At 42.7% G+C, this 22,270-nt stretch overlaps 1 protein-coding gene across 2 annotated transcripts in view; it reads left to right on the top strand.

The window, feature by feature from the left end:
- sugct (succinyl-CoA:glutarate-CoA transferase) overlaps positions 1-22,270 on the top strand; it is a 163,387-nt gene that overhangs the window by 116,706 nt on the left and 24,411 nt on the right. The window contains exon 13 of one of the 2 annotated variants that reach the window (XM_029661577.2): positions 20,202-20,265. The exons of the other annotated variant lie outside the window; for it this stretch is intronic. Within the exon in view, the coding sequence (XP_029517437.1) occupies positions 20,202-20,265 (64 nt within the window). The remainder of the gene's footprint in view (positions 1-20,201; positions 20,266-22,270) is intronic. 2 annotated transcript variants of the gene reach the window in all.

Below are 22,270 nucleotides of genomic sequence, written 5' to 3'. Positions count from 1 at the left end.
GTTGTAATTTGCTTGTTATATACCAGAGACATCCATACATCAAACAGAGCTGAAGTAGAAAATTCTATCAGGCCCCCACACAACCCTGCTTTACCTAGTGTAGTCATGTGCAGGGCCACTTGCTGTGCAGTGAAGTTGCGTTATGGGTTGGAAGTGATTGGGCTTGTGCATTGCGCTGCTAGTGGCGGGAAGGGCAGTGCCTCTCCTGTGAGCTGGTTGATAAGGCTAATACAAGTCCTCAGACTTCTTCGCAAAGAGATAGGAAGAGAGACAGGGTATTAAATGGCCACACAGCAGGATGCTGGTGTGACCCCAGCGAAGTCTGCGAGGCCGCTGCAAAACGTTCATCTCCCTTTCAGTTTTCATCTACGGCACGGAGGACTTTTCTGTGACCCCGGCGTAGCCGCAGGTGTCACCAGCTCCTTCCGGAAAGACGAGTGCGAGATCGCCTGCAATGGGCATCAAAGCCAACTAGCTGAGAGGTTTAGGAGACTTGCTTAAATTAAAGCACTGAATTGAAATTCAGCCTGTCAGATTGAAATAACAAGGGGGGAGATTGTTGTGAGCCTTTCTTTCGCTGATCAAATACAAATGTTATTGCACACTCTCCCTCCAGAACCTGTTTCCACCCAAGTCCATGCTGTCTTGGGTGTGTGCTTAAGTCTTGAGTGCTCTGGTGCAGTTTTTCATCAAGGATCTCTCTGTACTTTGCTCCGTTCATCTTTCCCTCGATCCTAACTAGTCTCCCCAGTCCCTGCCGCTGAAAAACATCTCCACAGCAAGATGCTGCCACCACCATGTTTCACCTTAGGGATGTTGCTGTCACGTCCTGGTCGAAGTAATGTATGTTTGTCTTCATTTATTTGGTCAGGCCAGGGTGTGACATGGGTTATTGTGGTGCGTTTTTGTCATGGGGTTTTTGTGGGGTGTCTAGCATAGTCTATGGCTGCCTGAGGTGGTTCTCAGTCAGAGTCAGGTGATTATCGTTGTCTCTGATTGGGAACCATATTTAGGCAGCCATATTCTTTGAGTATTTTGTGGGTGATTGTTCCTGTCTCTGTGTTAGTGTTCACTAGATAGGCTGTATAGGTTTTCACATTTCCGTTTGTTGTTTTTGTATTGTTCGTGTTTTTTTCGTCTATTTAAGATGTATCGAACTAACCACGCTGCATTTTGGTCCGACTCTCATTCGACGGATGAAAACCGTAACAGTTGCCAGGTTTTCTCCAGATGCGACACTTGGCATTCAGGCCAAAGAGTTCAATCTTGGTTTCATCAGACCAGAGATTCTTGTTTATCATCGTCAGAGAGTCTTTTAGATGCCTTTTGGCAAACTCCAAGCTGGCTTTCATGTGCCTTTTTACTGAGGAGTGGTTTCCGTATGGACACTCTACCGTAAAGGCCTGATTAGCGGAATGCTGCAGAGATGGTTGTCCTTCTGGAAGATTCTTCCATCTCCACAGAGGATCTCTGGAGCTCTGTCAGATTGACAATTTGGTTCTTGGTCACCTCCCCGGCCAGCACTAGGAAGAGTATTGGTAGTTCCAAACTTCTTCCAGTTATGAATGATGGAGGCCACTGTGTTCTTGGACACCTTCAATGCCACAGACAATTCCTTCAACCTCATGGCTTTGGTTTTGCTCTGACATGCACTGTCAGCTGTGGGACCTTATATAGACAGGTGTGTGCCTTTCCATATCCAATCAATTGAATTTACCACAGGTGGACTCCAATCAAGTTGTAGATACATCTCAAAGGTGATCGATGGAAACAGGATGCATCTGAGGTCAATTTCGAGTCTCATAGCCAAGGTTCTGAATACTTATGTAAATAAGGTATTTCAGTTTTTTATTTTTAATACATTTGCAAACATTTCTAAAAACCTGTTTTTGCTACCGCTTAGCCATTATGGGGTATTGTGTGTAGACAGATGAGGATTTTAGAATAAAGCTGTAACGTAACAAAGTCACGGGGTCTGAACACTTTCCGAATGCACTGTATGCAGAGATGAAAAATGAAAGCAAGGAAGGGGAAAGAGAGATTGTAAACAGTCAAAGAGACTGAGGAGGAGAGTAAGCCACAGGAACATATTGTTCTCATCACTGGGTTATCTTTTGATCAAGCCCTGTGTCGGAACGAATACTGAGGTGGCTTCAAACATTAAAGCACATGTGATTCAGGGCTGGATTAAAGCATACTTGTTTTTTTATATGTATTTTTTTACTTTCCCCAATGTTCAAATGGTAAGTCAGTATTATTCTTTAAGTTTTTCCCCATACACAATACTACATATGCCAGACAGGTAAGGATCTTGAGTCTTTTTGCCACATATGCATAACATTTTCATTGGCCAGGATACGGTGAAATTATATGGCCCAAATGCAATCAATGTAAAATATTATGACCAAAAGTAATGGCATATAAGGATGGTTAGAATACATATCAGGAGGCAATCACAATTGCAAATATTATTGCTTATACTCATTAGAGTGATTAACATTTTGAAGATATACAAAAACAAATCACTAATCAAATCCAAGCATCGTGGTGAGCATTTCAAGGAAACATTATCCTAGAGGGGGTTTGTACAGTAGGTCTTGTCAATCTTCAGGTGAGGGATGCTGTTGTAAGGTTAGTTGGTTGTAAGGCAACGGGCAGCCAACTCCTAATCCTGATTTGTAAAGAAAATGATATACAAACACTTTGTTCCATCCCATCCCTCTGTAGTTGTATCGGTTCACTGGCAGAGATAATTTGTCGGCCTTGCCCTCGTTAGCTGGGCATTTACAACTCCTGCTGTTCTGTGATTGCCTTGGGCGAAATGAGAAACCAGCAATGTGGCTGTTTAGGCTAATGCTGACTATGTGCTTCCACGTTGGATTTTTATTGCATTTCAAGTCTTCCATGTCATCAGTAAAACTGGATTCTGGGTATTCAAAACAATGTTTTTGCTACATTCTGACATTCAGAATGGGGCATAGAAGGATGTTTAGGTGAATCAATTTGATAGGTAAACGGAATGACACACATCTGGCACATCTGGGTTATATAAGATTTTTATTTATAAGAAGTATGGTCTAGAAACTGCTATCAGTTCAGCTTCACTGGACTTATCACTCCAGCTGTTGGAGATGCTCTGTGACATTTTAGATGTAACCTGCTCCTTTGCATTGGCAGTGTCATCTCATTTCACCCTTGTGGTAACAATTTATTTAAAGTTATGCAATGGGTGGTTAAAACCACATTCCAGCCGGTGTCTATTCCACAAGTTACCACCGGCTAAATCTATAACATTGAAATGTCTATTTCATCTGTTCCATCTGACTACACAATCCACTGTCTCATCAGCCCAGCCAGGCAATTTATAAAATTGAACTCCACTATTAAAATCTAGACATTATCTCACGTTTCTTTTTGACGAACATTTCATTTTCAACAGTGGAGATTTGTGTAAACCTTGCTGTCTGTCTCTCTGACATTTGCAACATTGTTTCAATATTCAAATTCGATCTCAAGGAGTCCCATAGTAATGAACATGTCGGGGGTCGGGATGAGACAGACAGGAAAGCAACTTCAGCCAGTTGAAATCATGAATCAGCATAATTTTTATGGATATATACAAAAAACTATCAACAGAAAATAAGTAAAACAAAACAAAGTGCAGCTAGTTTGCTGTCTTTCCAGCTTCAGTTTGAAGTGATTGTGTCAGCTGTGTTGTTGGCTAGCTCCTCTGAAAAACAGTGTCCTGACGAGAGAGCACATTTTCTACGGCAGGCGAAATTGTAGCTCATTGTTATGGATCCAAATAAATGTAATTTGAAAATAGCTTAAAAAAACGCAAATACAGCTACTTTGCTGTTATGCTGGCTGCAATGTTTGACGTGACTGTAAGTTAGCTGTAGTTGGCTAGCAAGCAAGGGATATGAATGTTGTCAGCCAGTATGGCAATGGAACATTTAGAATGAATGACTGGGTTGCGTCCATATATACAGAATGAAAAGACTGGGTCATGTCTCTGGCAACCGAACTGATTGAACAAACGACCAACCAGCTTAGGTAGCAACCCTAGATTTGTGTCAGGACTATATTTTGTGGAAAGATTAATTACTATGAATATTTTTTTAATGAAAATATGTCAATCATTATTTTTATATGTTTTTAACCCGTTGTAGATCCCAGGAATATTCCATACGAACAAAAGCTTATTTTTTCAAATATTGTGGACAACTTTGTTTAAGTAGATTATGTGTTATTAATTTGTAATGTACTTACATTTTGATCCCCTCGAAGCCGGTGTTTGGAGGATATATTGGCACGGTTTGCTAACAACACCCGACTATATATCCTCCAAACACCGGCTTCTCGGGCATTATCACTTAAAAACATAATGACTTAATAACACTGTCACGTTCTGACCTTAGTTCTTTTATTATGCCTTTGTTTTAGTATGGTCGGGGCATGAGTTGGGTGGTTTGTCTATGTTCCTTTTTCTATGTTTTGGGATTTCTGTGTTTGGCCTGGTATGGTTCTCAATCAGAGGCAGCTGTTTATCGTTGTCCCTGATTGAGAACCATATTTAGGTAGCCTGGTTTCACTTCTGAGTTGTGGGTGATTATTTTCCGTGTTAGTGTTTGTTACCACACGGGACCGTTTTGTTTGTTTCACTTTGTTATTTTTGAAGTGTTCAGTTTGTCTGATTAAAATGGACACTTACCACGCTGCAAATTGGTCTGATCTCTCTTACTCCTCATGAGAGGAAGACGACGAACGTTACAAACACACAATCTACGTAATTGCAAACTCCACTTAAAGCATGTTTGGTCAATTATTTAATTACCACTATAGTATGTAGGAAATTTGTTGTCAATATTTAATAACTCAACAACCATGGTGACACAAATGTCTGACAATTTGTCTGGAAACAATGCCTGGTGTCCAAGTGGATAATATTACAGTACATGGATTTAATTATTTAAAAATAATAATTAATATACTAAACATACATTTTACTGATACATGCAGCAATTTCAATTTGTTTTACTGAATCACAGGTCATATACAGTGGGGCAAAAAAGTATTTAGTCAGCCACCAATTGTGCAAGTTCTCCCACTTAAAAAGATGAGAGAGAGGCCTGTAAATCCTTATTTTCCACCATCATTTGCAAATAAATTCATTAAAAAACCTACAATGTGATTTTCTGGATTTCTTTTTCTCATTTTGTCTGTCATAGTGGAAGTGTACCTATGATGAAAATTACAGGCCTCTCTCATCTTTTTAAGTGGGAGAACTTGCACAATTGGTGGCTGACTAAATACTTTTTGCCCCACTGTAAGTAAATCAGTGAATTTAAATAAATTCCTTCGGCCCTAGTCTATGGATTTCACATGACTGGGCAGGGGCTTAGCCATGGGTTGGCCTTGGAGGGCATAGGCCCACCCACTGGGGAGCCAGGCCCAGCCAATCAACACTTATTTCCCCCCACAAAAGGGCTTTATTACAGACAGAAATACTCCTCAGTTTCATCAGCTGTCTGGGTGGCTGGTCTCAGATGATGTGGGCTGGCGTGGTTACATGTGGTCGGAAGGTTGTTAGTCCGATTGGACATACTGCCAAATTCTCTAAAATGACGTTGACGGCGACTTGTGGTAGAGAAATGAACAATAAATTCTCTGGCAACAGCTCTAGATGAAATTCCTGCAGTCAACATGCCAATTTCACGCTCCCTCAAAACTTGAGACATCTGTGACATTGTGTTGTGTGACAAAACTGCACAATTTAGAGATTTGTTATTGTCCCCAGCACAAGGTGCACCTGTTTAATGATCACGTTGTATAATCAGCTTAATTTGAGAGAAATAAGCTTTTGTGCGTATGGAACATTACTGTGATATTTTATTTCAGCTCATGAAACATGGGACCAACACTTTATATGTTGTGTTTATATTTTTGTTCAGTATAGATAAAACTCTAGTAACACAAATCATCACAGCAGAATCCCCCCCCCCCCAATGTCAGGCTTTTACGGGCCTCTAACATAAAGATTACCAAGCGTACTGCTTGCTAGCCTACCAACTGAGGGATGTGGGCCATTGTAAGTTCATACATTTGATCTCCCATTGTAAGGCCAATATCATAAGCAGAGGCCTCCATGGTGACTCTTGTTGCAATGTGATAGGAATGCGCTTAGCAGTGTGGTTTTGTGCCACCCCATATTCATTCCCTTCTTTACCTTTGATCTTTAGAGAGCAGCATGTTTGCTTTGACATAAATCCTCTCTTATTGCACCCAAAAAGTCCAGTCCCACTCTGACTTGATACTCCACACATCTCACAAAGGGATGCCCATACTAGCCAGATTCCAACCCGTTTGCTCCTTTCAATTGTTATCAATAGATGGACTCTCTTATGGTAAAACCACATGATTTCACGTGGAAAATCTCATGATTTCTGATGTGAAATTTAACATCTGAAATCATGTGAAAATTTGTTTTTGGAACAGTTCGCAGTGACATTTCACACGTGAAAACGTGTTTTTTAACACTCGTATGTGACATTTCAATGTGAAAATGTGTTTTTGGAACACATCACGTGTGACATTTCACATGTGAATTAATGTGCAAGTTAAATTTCACATGTAAAATCATATGCAAAAACTTGTTTTTGGAACACTTCACGTGATAACATTTTGCTTACATGTTTTAACAGAGGAGGAAGGGGAGGACCATTCTCCTCACTGAATTTCATAAGAATTCTAATTGTAAAACATTTAAAAGTTTTCCTTTTTAGAAAAAACTATACTAAACATAATCACGCCACCAAATAATTGATTAAAACATACTATTTTGCAAAGGTCTATAGTAGCCTCAACATCACTCTGTAGGGTAGCACCATGGTGTAGCCAGAGGACAGCTAGCTTCCATCCTTCTGGGTACATTGACTTCTGGTCACCCCCTTCCATAGACTTACACAGTAATTTTGACAACTTCCAGAGGACGTCCTCCAGCCTATCAGAGCTCCTGCAGCATGAACTGACATGTTGTCCACCCAATCAAAGGATCAGAAAATTCATCTAGTACTGAAAGCATAAGCTACAGCTAGCTAGCAAGCACTGCAGTGTATGAAATGTGACCGACCGGCTCAAATCGGTCTTATGTAGCAAAATTTGAAATTGTGTTTTTTACATTGGATGAAAGTAGAGACTCAGAGCTACACAATGGTATATCATACAGTTGAGGAACAATGGGAAAGTAATTTTGCTTTGAAAGTTGATAAACTGAGAAAATGGCCTTTGAATGTTTTGGTACTACTACTGGAGAGCCCTTCTTTGTCTATACCCATTCAGCATCATTCACACCCTCTTTAAGCTTTAGTCCCATCCATCTCTTTAAGAGTTGATCCGAGCGTTCTGAACTAACAACAGCAGTCAAGCACCCAAGCTAACTTGCTAGCCACTTCTCGACACAAATGAGAGAACAGCTCACTGAACATTACTTGCCCTAGCAGAGCTGGTTAGGCTGTTATGCTATCCAGTTGGTGACTGCAGCTGTGCTGTCAGATTGTCTGTTTGTAAATTCAGAGCGTTTTACTCTCAGGGCGTTCAGAGCGCACACCGGACACTCTGGCCGATGAATAGGGTTGATCTGAACCTTCTGACCTCACAACTGCAGTCAAACACCCAAGCTAACTGGCTAACATTGTTAGCTTGCAAGCTACTTCCAGACACAAATTAAAGAACATCCAACTCTGACCATTTTACTCGCACTAGCAGAGCTTGTTAGGCTGTTTTCATGTTATCCAGAGTGTTGGTGACTGTAACTGTGCTGCTGGCAACAATTTAATTACTCCTTTTTGCCGATGTTCACTGACACTGGCCATATTCAATGAATGTTGAGCGTTCGTGAATTCATCAGTCATTCTGCACTCTGGCACACTCAGACAAGAGTCTTTTGTTAAGACATGCAGCTAGCTAACTACCAACCAGGTTCAATGTCAGCTAGCTAACATTAAGCTATAATTAGTCAAGCAAATGGCTCTGAGAAACAAATAATAAGATCATACACATGACGTTAGCTAGCGAGCCAGCCAGCTAACTTTAGCTAGCTAACAGTATGCTTTAACTTGAAATGAAACCACTTTCTGTCAAAATTAGAAATGTGTAGTATCTGAAAATGTAGCTAGCTAGACTATCTTACTCATATACATCATGGATGGACGCATCTCCTGTCGGATGCCATGGTTGCCCTTAGTTTGAAGATGTAATTTATAGACAGGTGTTTTCTCCATCTTATCTATCATACAAAGTTAACTGTGTTTGAGCGTGATCAGCGGTGTATTCATTCTACCGATTCTGTTGAAAAATATTTATTTCGCCTTTTTGGGATAGGGGACAGCATTTTCACTTTTGGATGAATAGCGTGCCCAGAGTGAACTGCTACTCTGTCCCAGATGCTAATATATGCATATTATTATTAGAATTGGATAGAAAACACTGTGAAGTTTCTAAAACTGTTTGAATGATGTCTAACAGAATGAGTATAACAGAACTCACATGGCAGGCGAAAACCTGAGGAAATCCAACCAGGAAGTGGGACATCTGAAGTTTGTAGTTTTTCAAAGCTTGGCCTACCGAATACACATTGAGATATGGATAAAGTTGCACTTCCTTCGGCTTCCACTAGATGTCAACCGTCTTTAGAAACTTGAACGAGGATTCTACTATAAAAGAGGGGCTCATGAGACCTCTTTGAGTAAGTGGTCTGGCAGAGTGCCTTGGTCTCATGACGCGCGCTCCCGACAAAGTTACCTCTCGTTCCAGGGCTTTTCTGAAGACAAAGGAATTGTCCGGTTTTATGTTAAAAACATCCTAAAGATTGATTCCATACATCGTTTGACATGTTTCTAAAGGACTGTAACGGAACCTTTCGAGTTTTTGTCTGGACGAAGTGCCTGTGCCTCATGAAGATGGATTACTGGGCTGAACACGCTAACAACAAGTGGCTATTTGGACATAAATGATGGACTTCATGGAACTTTATGGAACAAATCAGTCATTTATTGTTGAACTGGGATTCCTGGGAGAGCCTTCTGATGAAGATCATCAAAAGTAAGTGAATATTTATGGTGTTGTTTCTAACTTTGTTGACTCCAAAATGGCGGATATTTCTCTGGCTGTTTTGGGTTCTGAGCGCCGTTCTCAGATTATGCTTTTTCCGTAAAGTCTTTTTAAAATCTGACACAGCGGTTGCATTAAGGAAAAGTCTATCTTTAATTCTGTGAATAACACTTGTATCTTTTATCAATGTTTATTATGAGTATTTCTGCAAAATCACCAGATGTTTTGGAATCAAAACATGACTGCACATAAGGTGCCAATGTAAACTGAGATTTTTGGATGTAAATATGCACATTATCGAACAAAACATAAATGTATTGTGTAACATGATGTCCTATGAATGTCATCTGATGAAGATCATCAAAGGTTAGTGATTAATTTTATTTTATCTTTTTTTTTACCCTCTTCTCCCCAATTTCGTGGTATCCAATTGTTAGTAGTTACTATCTTGTCTCATCGCTACAACTCCCGTACAGGCTCGGGAGAGATGAAGGTCGAAAGCCATGCGTCCTCCGAAACACAACCCAACCAAGCCACACTGCTTCTTAACACAGCGCGCATTCAACCCGGAAGTCAGCGTCACCAATGTTTTGGAGGAAACACAGTGCACCTGGCTACCTGGTTAGCGCGCACTGCGGCCGGTCCGCCACAGGAGTTGCTAGTGCGCGATGAGACAAGGATATCTCTACCGGCCCAACCCTCCCTAACCCGGACGACGCTAGGCCAATTGTGCGTCGCCCCACGGACCTCCCGGTCGCGGCCGGCTGTGTGACTCCTAGCTTTGGCTGGAAAAATGGCTGTGTGTTTTTTCGACTGGGCTATGACCTAACATAATCATATGTTGTGCTTTCACTGTAAAGCATTTATGAAATCGGACACGATGGGTAGATTAACAAGATGTTTATCTTTCATTTGCTGTATTGGTCTTATTTCTAAAAAATATTTTTGAATTTCACACCCTGCCTTTTCAGCGGAATGTCGAGAACCCCTGCCCTAGAAAGGTTAACAGAAGCAAACAGAACAAAATGAGGATAACATACCTGAATTTGTCCAATTGAATGTTTGCAACTGTTGGACTAATGATTACAGCCTTTATCAGCTAGATGCAGGCCATTTTTTATTTTTTTATTTCACCTTTATTTAACCAGGTATGCTAGTTGAGAACAAGTTCTCATTTACAACTGTGACCTGGCCAAGATAAAGCAAAGCATTGTGACACAAACAACAACACAGAGTTACACATGGAATAAACAAACATACAGTCAATAACACAATAGAAAAAAAAGTATATATACAGTGTGTGCAAATGAGGTAAAATAAAGGAGGTAAGGAAATAAATAGGCCATAGTAGCGAAATAATGACAATTTAGCAATTAAATACTGGAGTGATAGATGTGCAGAAGATAAATGTGCAAGTAGAGATACTGGGGTGCAAAGGAGCACATTTTTTTTAAATAACAGTATGGGGATGAGGTAGTTGGATGGGCTATTTACAGATGGGCTATATACAGGTGCAGTGATCTGTGAGCTGCTCTGACAGCTGGTGCTGGTAGTGAGGGAGTGAGGGAGATATGAGTCTCCAGCTTCAATGATTTTTGCAATTTGTTCCAGTCATTGACAGCAGAGAACTGGAAGGAAAGGCGGCCAAAGGAGGAATTGGCTTTGGGGGTTGGTAACCAGTGAAATATACCTGCTAGAGCGCGTGCTACGCGTGGTTGCTGCTATGGTGACCAGTGAGCTGAGATAAGGCAGGGCTTTACCTAGCATAGACTTATAGATGACCTGGAGCCAGTGGGTTTGGCGACGAATATGAAGCGAAGGCCTGCTAACGAGAGCATACAGGTCGCAATGGTGGGTAGTATATGGGTCTTTGGTGACAAAACGGATGGCACTGTGATAGACTGCATCCAATTTGTTGAGTGGAGTGTTGGAGGCTATTTTGTAAATGACATCGCCAAAGTCAAGGATCAGTAGGATAGTCAGTTTTACAAGGGTATGTTTGGCGACATGAGTGAGGGATGCTTTGTTGCGAAATAGGAAGCCAATTCTAGATTTAATTTTGGATTGGAGATGCTTAATATGAATCTTTAAGGAGAGTTTACAGTCTAACCAGACACCAAGGAATTTGTAGATGTCCACATATTCTAAGTCAGAACCGTCCAGAGTAGTGATGCGGGAGGGTGCTGGTAGCGATCAGATGAAGAGCATGCATTTAGTTTTACTTGCATTTAAGAGCAGTTGGAGAGGTTGAACAGACTAGTAATAGGGGTTGCAACAATTTTGGCTGATAATTTTAGAAAGAGAGGGTCCAGATTGTCTAGCCCTGCTGATTTCTAGGGGTCCATATTTTGCAGCTCTTTTAGAACACCAGGTATCTGGATTTGGGTGAAGGAGCAATGGGGAGGCTTGGGCAAGTTGCTGTGAGGGGTGCAGGGCTGTTGAACGTGGTAGGGGTGGCCAGGTGCAAAGCCTGGCCAGGCGTAGAAAAATGCTTGTTGAAATTCTCAATTATCGTGGATTTATCGGTGGTGAAAGTCTTTCCTAGCCTCAGTGCAATGGGCAGCTGGGAGGAGGTGCTCTTATTCTCTAGTGTCCCAGAAGTTTTGGGAGTTTGTTCTGCAGGATGCAAATTTCTGTTTGAAAAAGCTAGCCTTCGCTTTCTTTGCTTGCAAGAGTGTGCAAGGCGGGATTGAATGTAACTGTCTATCCATGTGTCACTCTTATTTGTCTCTTGACCTGTGTGCACCTACAGTTGAAGTCGGAAGTTTACATACACTTTGTCACGATCGTCGTAAGAAGCGGACCAAAGCGCAGCGTGAATGCATCATTTTAATGGATAATGAAAACACAAAAGAACTATGGTGACAGTACCCCCCCCCCAAGGTGCGGACTCCGACCGCACAACCTAAACCTATAAGGGGGTGTCTGGCTGGGCATCTGTCCGCGGTGATGGCTCTGGCGCTGGACGTGGACCCCACTCCATCATTGTCTTTGTCCACCTCCTTAGCGTCCTTTGAGTGGCGACCCTCACCGCCGACCTTGGCCTAGGAACCCTAACAAAGGGCCCCACTGGACTGAGGGGCAGCTCCGGACTGAGGGGCAGCTCGGGACTGAGAGGTAGCTCAGGACTGAGGGGTAGCTCAGGACTGAGGGGTAGCTCAGGGGTAGCTCAGGACTGAGGGGTAGCTCAGGACTGAGGGGTAGCTCAGGACTGAGGGGAAGCTCAGGACTGAGAGATAGCTCTCAGGTTGACGGCTCTGGCAGACTCTGTCTGACTGATGGCTCTGGCAGCTCCTAGCTGACTGGCGGCTCTGGCAGATCCTTGCTGAATGGCGGCTCTGGCAGATCCTGGCTGACTGGCGGCTCTGGAAGATCCTGGCTGACTGGCGGCTCTGGAAGATCCTGGCTGACTGGTGGCTCTGGAAGATCCTGGCTGACTGGCGGCTCTGGAAGATCCTGGCTAACTGGCGGCTCCGGCGGCTCCTTGCAGACTGGCGGCTCATGACAGGCGGGAGATTCTAGCAGCTCTGGACAGGCGGGAGACTCTAGCAGCTCTGGACAGACAGGAGACTCTAGCAGCTCTGGACAGACGGGAGACTCTAGCAGCTCTGGACAGGCGGGAGACTCTAGCAGCTCTGGACAGATGGGAGACTCTAGCAGCTCTGGACAGACGGGAGACTCTAGCAGCTCTGGACAGACGGGAGACTCTAGCAGCGCTGGACAGGCGGGAGCACCTGTAGGGCTGAAACGGAGAGACAGCCTGGTGCGGGGGGCTGCCACCGGAGGGCTGGTGCGTGGAGATGGTACTGGATAGACCGGACCGTGCAGGCGCACTGGAGCTCTTGAGCAACGAGCCTGCCCAACCTTACCTGGTTGAATGCTCCCGGTCGCCCTGCCAGTGCGGCGAGGTGGAATAGCCCGCACTGGGCTGTGCTGGCGAACCGGGGAACCGGGGTCTCCTACCTGGCTTCGCCACACTTCCTGTGTACCACTTCCTGGTTATTTTTGGGGCTGACTCTCGGGCTTCCATCCGCGCCGCCGTGCTGCCTCCTCATACCAGCGCCTCTCCACCTTCACTGCCTCCAGCTCCTCCTTGGGGTGGCGATATTCTCCTGGCTGTGCCCAGGGACCTTTACCGTCCAATTCGTCCTCCCATGTCCATTCCTCCTTGCCCTGCTCCTGCTGCCGCTGCCTGTCACCACGCCACTTGGTCCTGTTGTGGTGGGTGATTCTGTCACGATCGTCGTAAGAAGCAGACCAAAGCGCAGCGTGGTGTGAATGCATCATTTTAATGGATGACGAAAACACAAAATAACTATGGTCAGAACGTGACACACTTAGGTTGGAGTCATTAAAACTCGTTTTTCAATCACTTCTTGTTAACAAACTATAGTTTTGGCAAGTCGGTTAGGACATCTACTTTGTGCATGACACAAGTCATTTTCCAACAATTGTTTACAGAATGATTATTTCACTTATAATACACTGTATCAAAATTCAAGTGGGTCGGAAGTTTACATACACTAAGTTGACTGTGCCTTTAAACAGCTTGGAAAATTCCAGAAAATTATCTCATGGCTTTAGAATCTTCTGATGAGCTAATTGACATCATTTGAGTCAATTAGAGGTGTACCTGTGGATGTATTTCAAGGCCTAACTTTAAACTCAGTGCCTCTTGCTGGAGGAAACAGGTACAAAAGTATCTATATCAACATTAAAACGAGTCCTATATTGACATAACCTGAAAGGCTGCTCAGCAAGGAAGAAGCCACTGCTCAAAACCCGCCATAAAAAGCCAGACTTTCGTTTGCAACTGCACATGGGGACAGAGATTGTACTTTTTGGAGAAATGTCCTCTGGTCTAATGAAACATAAATAGAACTGTTTGGCCATAATGACCATCCTTATGTTTGGAGGAAAAAAGGGGAGGCTTGCAAGCCGAAGAACACCATCCCAACTGTGAAGCACGGGGGTGGCAGCATCATCCTGTGGGGGTGCTTTGCTGCAGGAGGGACTGGTTCGCTTCACAAAATAGTTGGCGTCATGAGGGATGAAAATGATGCCTTGATGACAGCTTTGCACACTCTTGGCATTCTTTCAAACAGCTTCACCTGGAATGCTTTTCCAACAGTCTTGAAGGAGTTCCCACATATGCTGAGCACTTGTTGGCTGCTTTTCCTTCACTCTGCAGTCCAACTCACCTCAAAGCATCTCAATAGGGTTGAGGTTGGGTGATTGTGGAGACCAGGTCATCTGATGTAGCACTCAAATCAAATCAAATGTTATTTGTCCCATACACATGGTTAACAGATGTTAATGCAAGTGTAGCGAAATGCTTGTGCTTCTAGTTCTGACAATGCAGTAATAACCAACGCATAATCTAACCTAACATTTTCACAACAATTACCTTATAAACACAAATATAAAGGGAGATGTATAAATAGATACATAAAGTTATATAAATGAGTGATGGTACAGAACGGCATAGGCAAGATGCAGTAGATGGTATTGAGTACAGTACATACATATGAGATGATTAATGTAGGGTATGTAAACATTATATTAAGTGGCATTGTTTAAAGTGGCTAGTGATACATTTTTTACTTCAATTTATCCAATATTAAAGTGGCTGGAGTTGAGTCAGTATGTTGGCAGCAGCCACTCAATGTTAGTGGTGTCAGTTTAACAGTCTGCTGGCCTTGAGATAGAAGCTGTTTTTCAGTCTCTCGGTCCCTGCTCTGATGCACCTGTACTGACCTCGCCTTCTGGATGATAGCCAGGTGAACAGGCAGTGGCTCGGGTGGTTGTTGTCCTTGATGATCTTTATGGCCTTCCTGTGACATCGGGTGGTGTAGGTGTCCTGGAGGGCAGGTAGTTTGGCCCCGGTGATGTGTTGTGCAGACCTCACTACCCTCTGTAGAGCCTTACGGTTGTGGGCGGAGCAGTTTCCATACCAGGCGGTGATAAAGCCCAAACATGATACTCTCGATTGTGTGTCTGTAAAAGTTTGTGAGTGCTTTTGGTGACAAGCCAAATTTCTTCAGCCTCCTGAGGTTGAAGAGGCGCTGCTGCTCCTTCTTCACCACGCTGTCTGTGTGGGTGTGGGTGGAACACTACTGTCCCGTCGATGTGGGTGTGGGGTGCTCCCTCTGCTGTTTCCTCCATTGCGTAACGCTGCAAAATGCTGTGGTAGCCATGCTGGTTAATTGTGCCTTGAATTCTAAATTAATCAGACAGTTCCACCAGCAAAGCACCCCCAAACCATTACACCTCCTCCTCCATGCTTCACGGTGGGAACCACACATGCTGAGATCATTCGTTCACCTACTCTGCGTTTCATAAAGTCTGTTGGAACAAAAAAAAAAAAAATGTGGACTCATCAAACCAAAGGACAGATTTCCACCGGTCTAATGTCCATTGCTCGTGTTTCTTTGCCCAAGCAAGTATCTTCTTATTATTTGTGTCTTATTTGTGTTTGGTGGTGGGTTCTTGAATGCCTGATTCACGCAGTCTCCTCTGAACAGTTGATGTTGACATATGTCTGTTACTTGAACTCTTTGAAGCATTTATTTGGGCTGCAATTTCTGAGGCTGGTACCTCTAATGAACTTATCCTCCGCAGCAGAGGTAACTCTGGGTCTTCCTTTTCTGTGGCGGTCCTCATGAGAGCCAATTTTATTAGAGCGCTTGATGGTTTTTGGTTCTTGACATTTTCCGGATTGACTGACCTTCGTGTCTTAAAGTAATGATGGACCGTCATTTCTCTTTGCTTGTTTGAGCAGCTGTTCTTGCCAGAATATGGACTTTGGTCTTTTAACAAGTAGAAGAAGAAGGATAGAAATTCCACAAATGAACTTTTAACAAGGCGCACCTGTTAATTGAAATGCCTTCCAGGTGAGTAGCTCATGAAGCTGGTTGAGAGAATTCCAAGAGTGTGCAAAGCTGTCATCAAGGAAAAAGGTGGCTACTTTGAATAATTTCAAATATTAAATATATTTTGATTTTTTTAACACTTTGTTGTTTACTACATGATTTCATATGTGTAATTTCATAGGTTTGATGTATTCACTATTATTCTACAATGTAGAAAATAGTACAAATAAAGAAAAACCCTTGCATGAGTAGGTGTGTCTAAACTTTTGACTGGTACTGTTTATGTTGGGAAAATAACATATTTGAATACACAAAACAATCATATGTATATATATATATGTAATTATTATGTTTAAACTAAAGCATTCGATCAATGTTGATCCATATAAATGTTTTCCCCTCTCATGTAACCACAGAGCTTCCCAAGCAGATACTTGTGAAGAGTGTGACAGTAGAGGAGACAGTGAGGCCTGGTTCGATGAAAGGAGGCACATAAATAAAATGAAAAATGAGAGACACATAAATAAACAGGGCTTTTACTGCCTGCTGACACAGGCATAAAGTGAACCCTGTTTCAAGTGTGCATCGGGGGAAATGGGAGATGCATGTGGCGCTCATGTACCACCTTTTCATTTCCACAATTGTGTTTTTGATTATCTGTCAAATCCTTGTAAGGAGGGGGAAGCTGTCAAGTTCAATATCAGCATATGGATAAGCTGGGAATTGAAATGTTTATTTTCCTATCGCTCCCTCACTTAATCATGTATTTAGGAGATTGACTGTCTTGGATTACTGTTTGGAGGATGATAAGGTTTTTTAAGCTACCGTTTTATCTTTCGTTCTCTAAACAGTTTCCCCATCCATTATTACAACACGCCATGATGGCGCTGTGTCAAGTGTTTACCCTTTACAATATTGTAGAACATTTCTCAAGAAGTTCAGATCTCTTGGCATAAAGATGAACATGTAGGGTTGACACAGTTGCTGGACCTGGCTTTTGGTCTCAGGCCAGGCTACCCCATATTTACTGCAATATTATGATGCATGACGTGATTCATACAAACCAATAAAAAGTATCAAACATTTTCATTGAGGTCTTTGGAAGAGCAGTACAAAAGTTATGTTGAGCATGTGGCCACCTGGCCATTCATATGCAGTTTTCATTTCAGACTGCAAATCTTATTTCCACATTTTTATGAAGTTGCTGGATAAGTTTATAAGGTAGAAGTCCAACTCTGGGCTCAATTCAATCAAACAATCAATGTTTCACACGCCTTATATCCTGGGGCCAAATGGGAAGGTTCTGGGCAGTGTCAAAATAACAGATGGTTTCCTCTCAAAGTTGGATGCTTAATTTCTTTTAGTTTCCATGTGAGACAGAATTTGTTAACAAAGATGGCAGGTTTTATTGAATCAGTCCCATAGTCAACTCCAGTCTTCTCCAGGTAGCTGTCAACCACAAGGTCAACGATGTTTCTTACTGAATGAAACAAACAAGAGTGAGATATGAGGCAGGCCAATATTCCTGGAGAATCTGAACTCTATCAGGTCATCTTGCTCTTGTTCAAGGTCAGGGTGGATTAGAGACTGGGAAGGAAAAGCCATCGTCTTTCATGGCTGTCTCATAGACCTGCCATTTGCAGGAAAAAATGCGAGATGGACAGAGCTACGGTCATGGCTCCCCCTGTTAAAGGAAGTACACACCATTCCACCATTCATCTTAAGGGAGAGACTCATCATTCTGTGCTTTGAGTAAGGAATTCTCGTCTTTAATCTTTGTCCTACATATTGGGATTAATGGGTTTATGGGCCTCAAATGAAAATTCAGAGCCAGAATAACTTTTTTGTGTAGCAGCAGTTGGAAGAGTAAACTGCCTAAAATTAGATATACACTTCCGTTCAAAAGTTTGGGGTCACTTAGAAATGTCCTTGTTTTTTAAAGAAAAGCCCATTTTTGGTCCATTAAAGTAACATAAAATTGATCAGAAATTCAGTGTAGACATTGTGAATGTTGTGAATGGCTATTGCAGCTGGAAACGGCAGATTTCTTATGGTATATCTACATAGGCGTACAAAGGCCCATTATCAAGAACCACCAACTGGCAGCTTCATTAAATAGTACCCGCAAAACACCAGTCTCAACGTCAACAGTGAAGAGGCAACTCCAGGATGCTGGCCTTCTAGGCAGAGTTCCTCTGTCCAGTGTCTGTGTTTTCTTGCCCATCTTAATATTTTCTTTTTATTGACCAAGTCTGAGATATGGCTTTTTATTTGCAACTCTGCCTAGTGCTGCTATGGTGATTTCGGTACAAAAGCAATGCTACGGCAGACAGTAAAAGTTTAAAATATTATAACTTTGACGGGAAGCCCCGTCTACCGTGGCGGCTGACGTCATTCACAGCGAGCCACAACGGCATTTGTGGCTCGGTGTGAAATGACATCCATTTTGCCGTCTACCTCGTACCATGTAAACGCGCCGTAAGTGGGCTCTTGTGTGCATGACCTCCCTCGACATGAAGAACGCAGATACCAATGGGAAAGGAGTAGACAGAGACAGAGACTCACGTCTGGGCAGACTGACGCAAACCCAACTTTTTTATTTCACCTTTATTTAACCAGGTAGGCCAGTTGAGAACAAGTTCTCATTTACAACTGCGACCTGGCCAAGGTAAAGTGCACATATTGGCTGTCCCGTAGAGAGAGGAGAGAGAGGTGCCACGTGAATCACCACCATGCAGCCTCTAAATATAACATGACGGAGAGGCGCACTCTCTCGACGCTGTCGCTGTGGTAATATGCTCCGAGGGTCAGCGAGTCCATGTCGATGAGAGACCGAGAGTGTCACACATGTCTGGTGGTCTGACTCTTCGTCCTTATGTAACTGTTTGACTTCAGCTTGCCCACACTCTGATGTATAGCGCTAATTATCCTAAGTTAGTTAAACAGGCCGGATAGGCAGCCTTTTGATTCAACTGTGGGCGATGTGGACGTTTCGAGTGCAGGTGGTTTATGATATTAAAATGCATAGTGTATAGAACAGACTACAGATCCCCCCGGTGAAGGGGGTTCTAGGCTAGAGCACTATCTAGCCCTTGAGCACTTTTCTGTCGGACTGCCAGATGGTGAAGCATGATTCTTCACTCCAGATAATGAGTTTCCACTGCTACGGAGTCCAATGGTGACGATCTTTACACGACTCCAGCTGGCACTTGGCTTTGCTCATGGTGATCTTAGTGTGTGCGGCTGCTCGGGCATAGAAACGCATTTCATGAAGTGCCCAACAAACATTTCTTGTGCTGACGTTGCTTCCAGGTGCAGTTTGGAACTTGGTAATGGGTGTTGCAACTGAGGACAGACAATTTTTACACGCGCCTCAGCACATGGCGGTCCCATTTTGTGAGCTTGTGTGGCCTACCATTTCACAGCTGACCCGTTGTTGCTCCAATTGACTGGGGCAGCTCTAACAGGGCAGACATTTGATGAACTGACTTGTTGGAAAGGTGGCATGATGGTGCCACGTTGAAAGTCACTGAGCTCTTCAGTAAGGCCATTTCACTGTGAATGTTTGTCTATGGAGATTGCATGGCTGCGTGCTCGATATTATACCTCTGTCAGCAACGAATGTGACTGAAATAGCCGAATCCACTCATTTGAAGCGGTTTCCACATACTTTTGTATATACTGTATAGTGTATGTGTCACGTTCTGACCTTTATTTCCTTTGTTTTGTCATTATTTAGTATGGTCAGGGCGTGAGTTGGGGTGGGCAGTCTATGTTTGTTTTTCTATGATTTGGGGATTTCTATGTTTCGGCCTAGTATGGTTCTCACTCAGAGGCAGGTGTCATTAGTTTTCTCTGATTGAGAATCATACTTAGGTACCCTGGGTTGCACTGTTTGTTTTGTGGGTGATTGTCTATGTTGATTGCTTGTTTCAGCGCAGTTCGCATTAGCTTCACGGTTGTTATTTTGTTTATTGTTTTTTGTATAGGGTTTCAGTGTTCAGTGTTTTCTTTATTAAAATTAATGATGAACACATACCACGCCGCATTTTGGTCCTCCGATCCATCTCGCCTCTCCTCTTCAGATGAAGAGGAGGACGACCGTGACAATATGTCTGTTTTATGACAGTGTTCTTTAGCCCTTATGGCCAAGTGTTAATGAAATAAGTTGATAAAGAAGAGTGAATGGTTCTTCATCTTTTGTATATTTTTGTTCAGGTTGCAACCAATGGCCTTATACTGGAGATGAACCACCCAACAGCTGGAAAGATTGCAGTACCAGGTAAGAGCCTGAGCCCTACAGGGATACTTGTGACAATAGATTGTTTCTCCCTATTTAAACAAATTACAACGTATAAAGTCATACCAAAGACTGTAAAAGTGGGACCCGATGCATATCTGCTTGACACATTAAGCATTAAGGAGATCGATTGGGGGTAAGGCCCTGCAATAGACTAGCCTCCTGTCCAGAGGGTGTACATCAAGCTGCGTCACGCTACAGAAACAGGATATAGGCTCCTGCTCCTATGAGCCCTTGTGGCTCACACAGAAAAACAAATCATATTTAGATGAATAAAAGTTTTTTGAAAACAAAATAATTATTTTATGACTGAATATTTGGCAATCAAGGACCAAAAATTACAACAGTTTAATTAGTGTAAATATATTACCATTAGCACATGGTTTGGAGGGCTGTCCAATATGAATGTTTATATACAGCCTACAATTATATAGGCTATATAATTATCATACTTAATGTTTAGCATGTTTAAATGTATTCTAAAATCATTAACATTTATCGATCAAAATAATGGAAAGTAATACAAATGTACACTTATACAACTTTTTTATACCCCTAACCAAACAGATGTTGCTTTATTTTTTTTACATTTATTTGCATTGAGGTAAATATAGCTAATATAACTAATGGCCTGGGACTTAGACATTGTTTGGCCTGAAAACATTTGATGAATGTCCCTTTCAGTCATTTAGCTAGATCTAAGCAACAGTGAGAGACATGGGCTAATCTTAACATTTGAATAAAACACTTTTGCAGTTTCAAAATGACTGAGAAAGAAGTAATTGACAAAATAAAGGAAATATCAACATAAAGTGTCTTAATACGAGTTGGGCCACCATTTACCAGAACAGCATCAGTGTACCATGGCGATTGGGAATCATGGTAAGACCCAAGTGCAGACTGTGTGAAGTAACAATGTTTATTGTAATCACAGGGGCGGGCAAATGACAGGTCAAGGCAGGCGGGGTCTTTAATCCAGAGCAGAGGCCAAGGTACAGGGCGGCAGGCAGGCTCAGGGTCAGGTCAGGCAGAGGCCGGTAATCCAGAGGTGGAGCAAAGGTAGAGGATGGCCGGCTCAGAGACAGGCAGTGGTCAGCCCGGCGGGTACAGGGTCAGGACAGGCAAAGGTCAAACACCAGGAGGCCGAGAAAAAGAGAAACTAGGGAAACCTAGGAGCTGAGACAAAATGCTGGTAGGCTTGAACAAACAAGACAAACTGGCAACAGACAGACAGAAAACACAGGTGTAAATACACAGGGGATAATGGGGAAGATGGGCGACACCTGGAGGGGGGTAGAGACAAGCGCAAGGACAGGTGAAACAGATCAGGGCATGACAATGGCATAGATTTTACAAGTGTCTGGAACTCTACTGAACGGATGCGACACCATTATTCCACTAGAAATTCCGTAATTTGGTGTTTTGTTGATGGTGGTGGAAAGCGATGTCTCAGGCGTTAAGTGCTCAATTGGGCTGAAATCTGGTGACTGAGACGGCTATGGCATATGGTTTACATCGTGTTCATGCTCACCAAACCATTCAGTGACCACTCAAGCCCTGTGGATGGGGGCATTCACATTCTATGTGGACATAGCTGTGGTAGTCAAAATATTGGCCTGCCCAGCATTTTTATATATGAGCCTAAGCATGATGGGATGTTAATTGATTAGTTAACTCAGGAACCACCTGCTTTCAATGTACTTTGTATCCCTCATTTACTCCCCAGTGATTCCATTATTTTGTCAGTTACCTGTACATTTTCATAATCTGTGAGACATAAGGTAATACAGTATCACTTGACATCAAGTTCTTATACATCTTTAGTAACTGATTACTACAATAGCAAAATTGTTACATAGGACTTTAGAAATAGCTTCATGTTAAGTGTTACTGAGAATGATAACAGTAACAACATATGGCTAGTAAGTGTGTAATATAACTAAATATTGTAGGGTTAGCTGTTCAGCATTCTGATGGCCTGATGGTA

This window comes from Oncorhynchus nerka, linkage group LG6 (genome assembly GCF_034236695.1).
Source record: "Oncorhynchus nerka isolate Pitt River linkage group LG6, Oner_Uvic_2.0, whole genome shotgun sequence".
In the NCBI taxonomy this organism is placed as follows: Eukaryota; Metazoa; Chordata; class Actinopteri; order Salmoniformes; family Salmonidae; genus Oncorhynchus; species Oncorhynchus nerka.
This window is presented reverse-complemented; position numbering and strand designations above follow the sequence as displayed.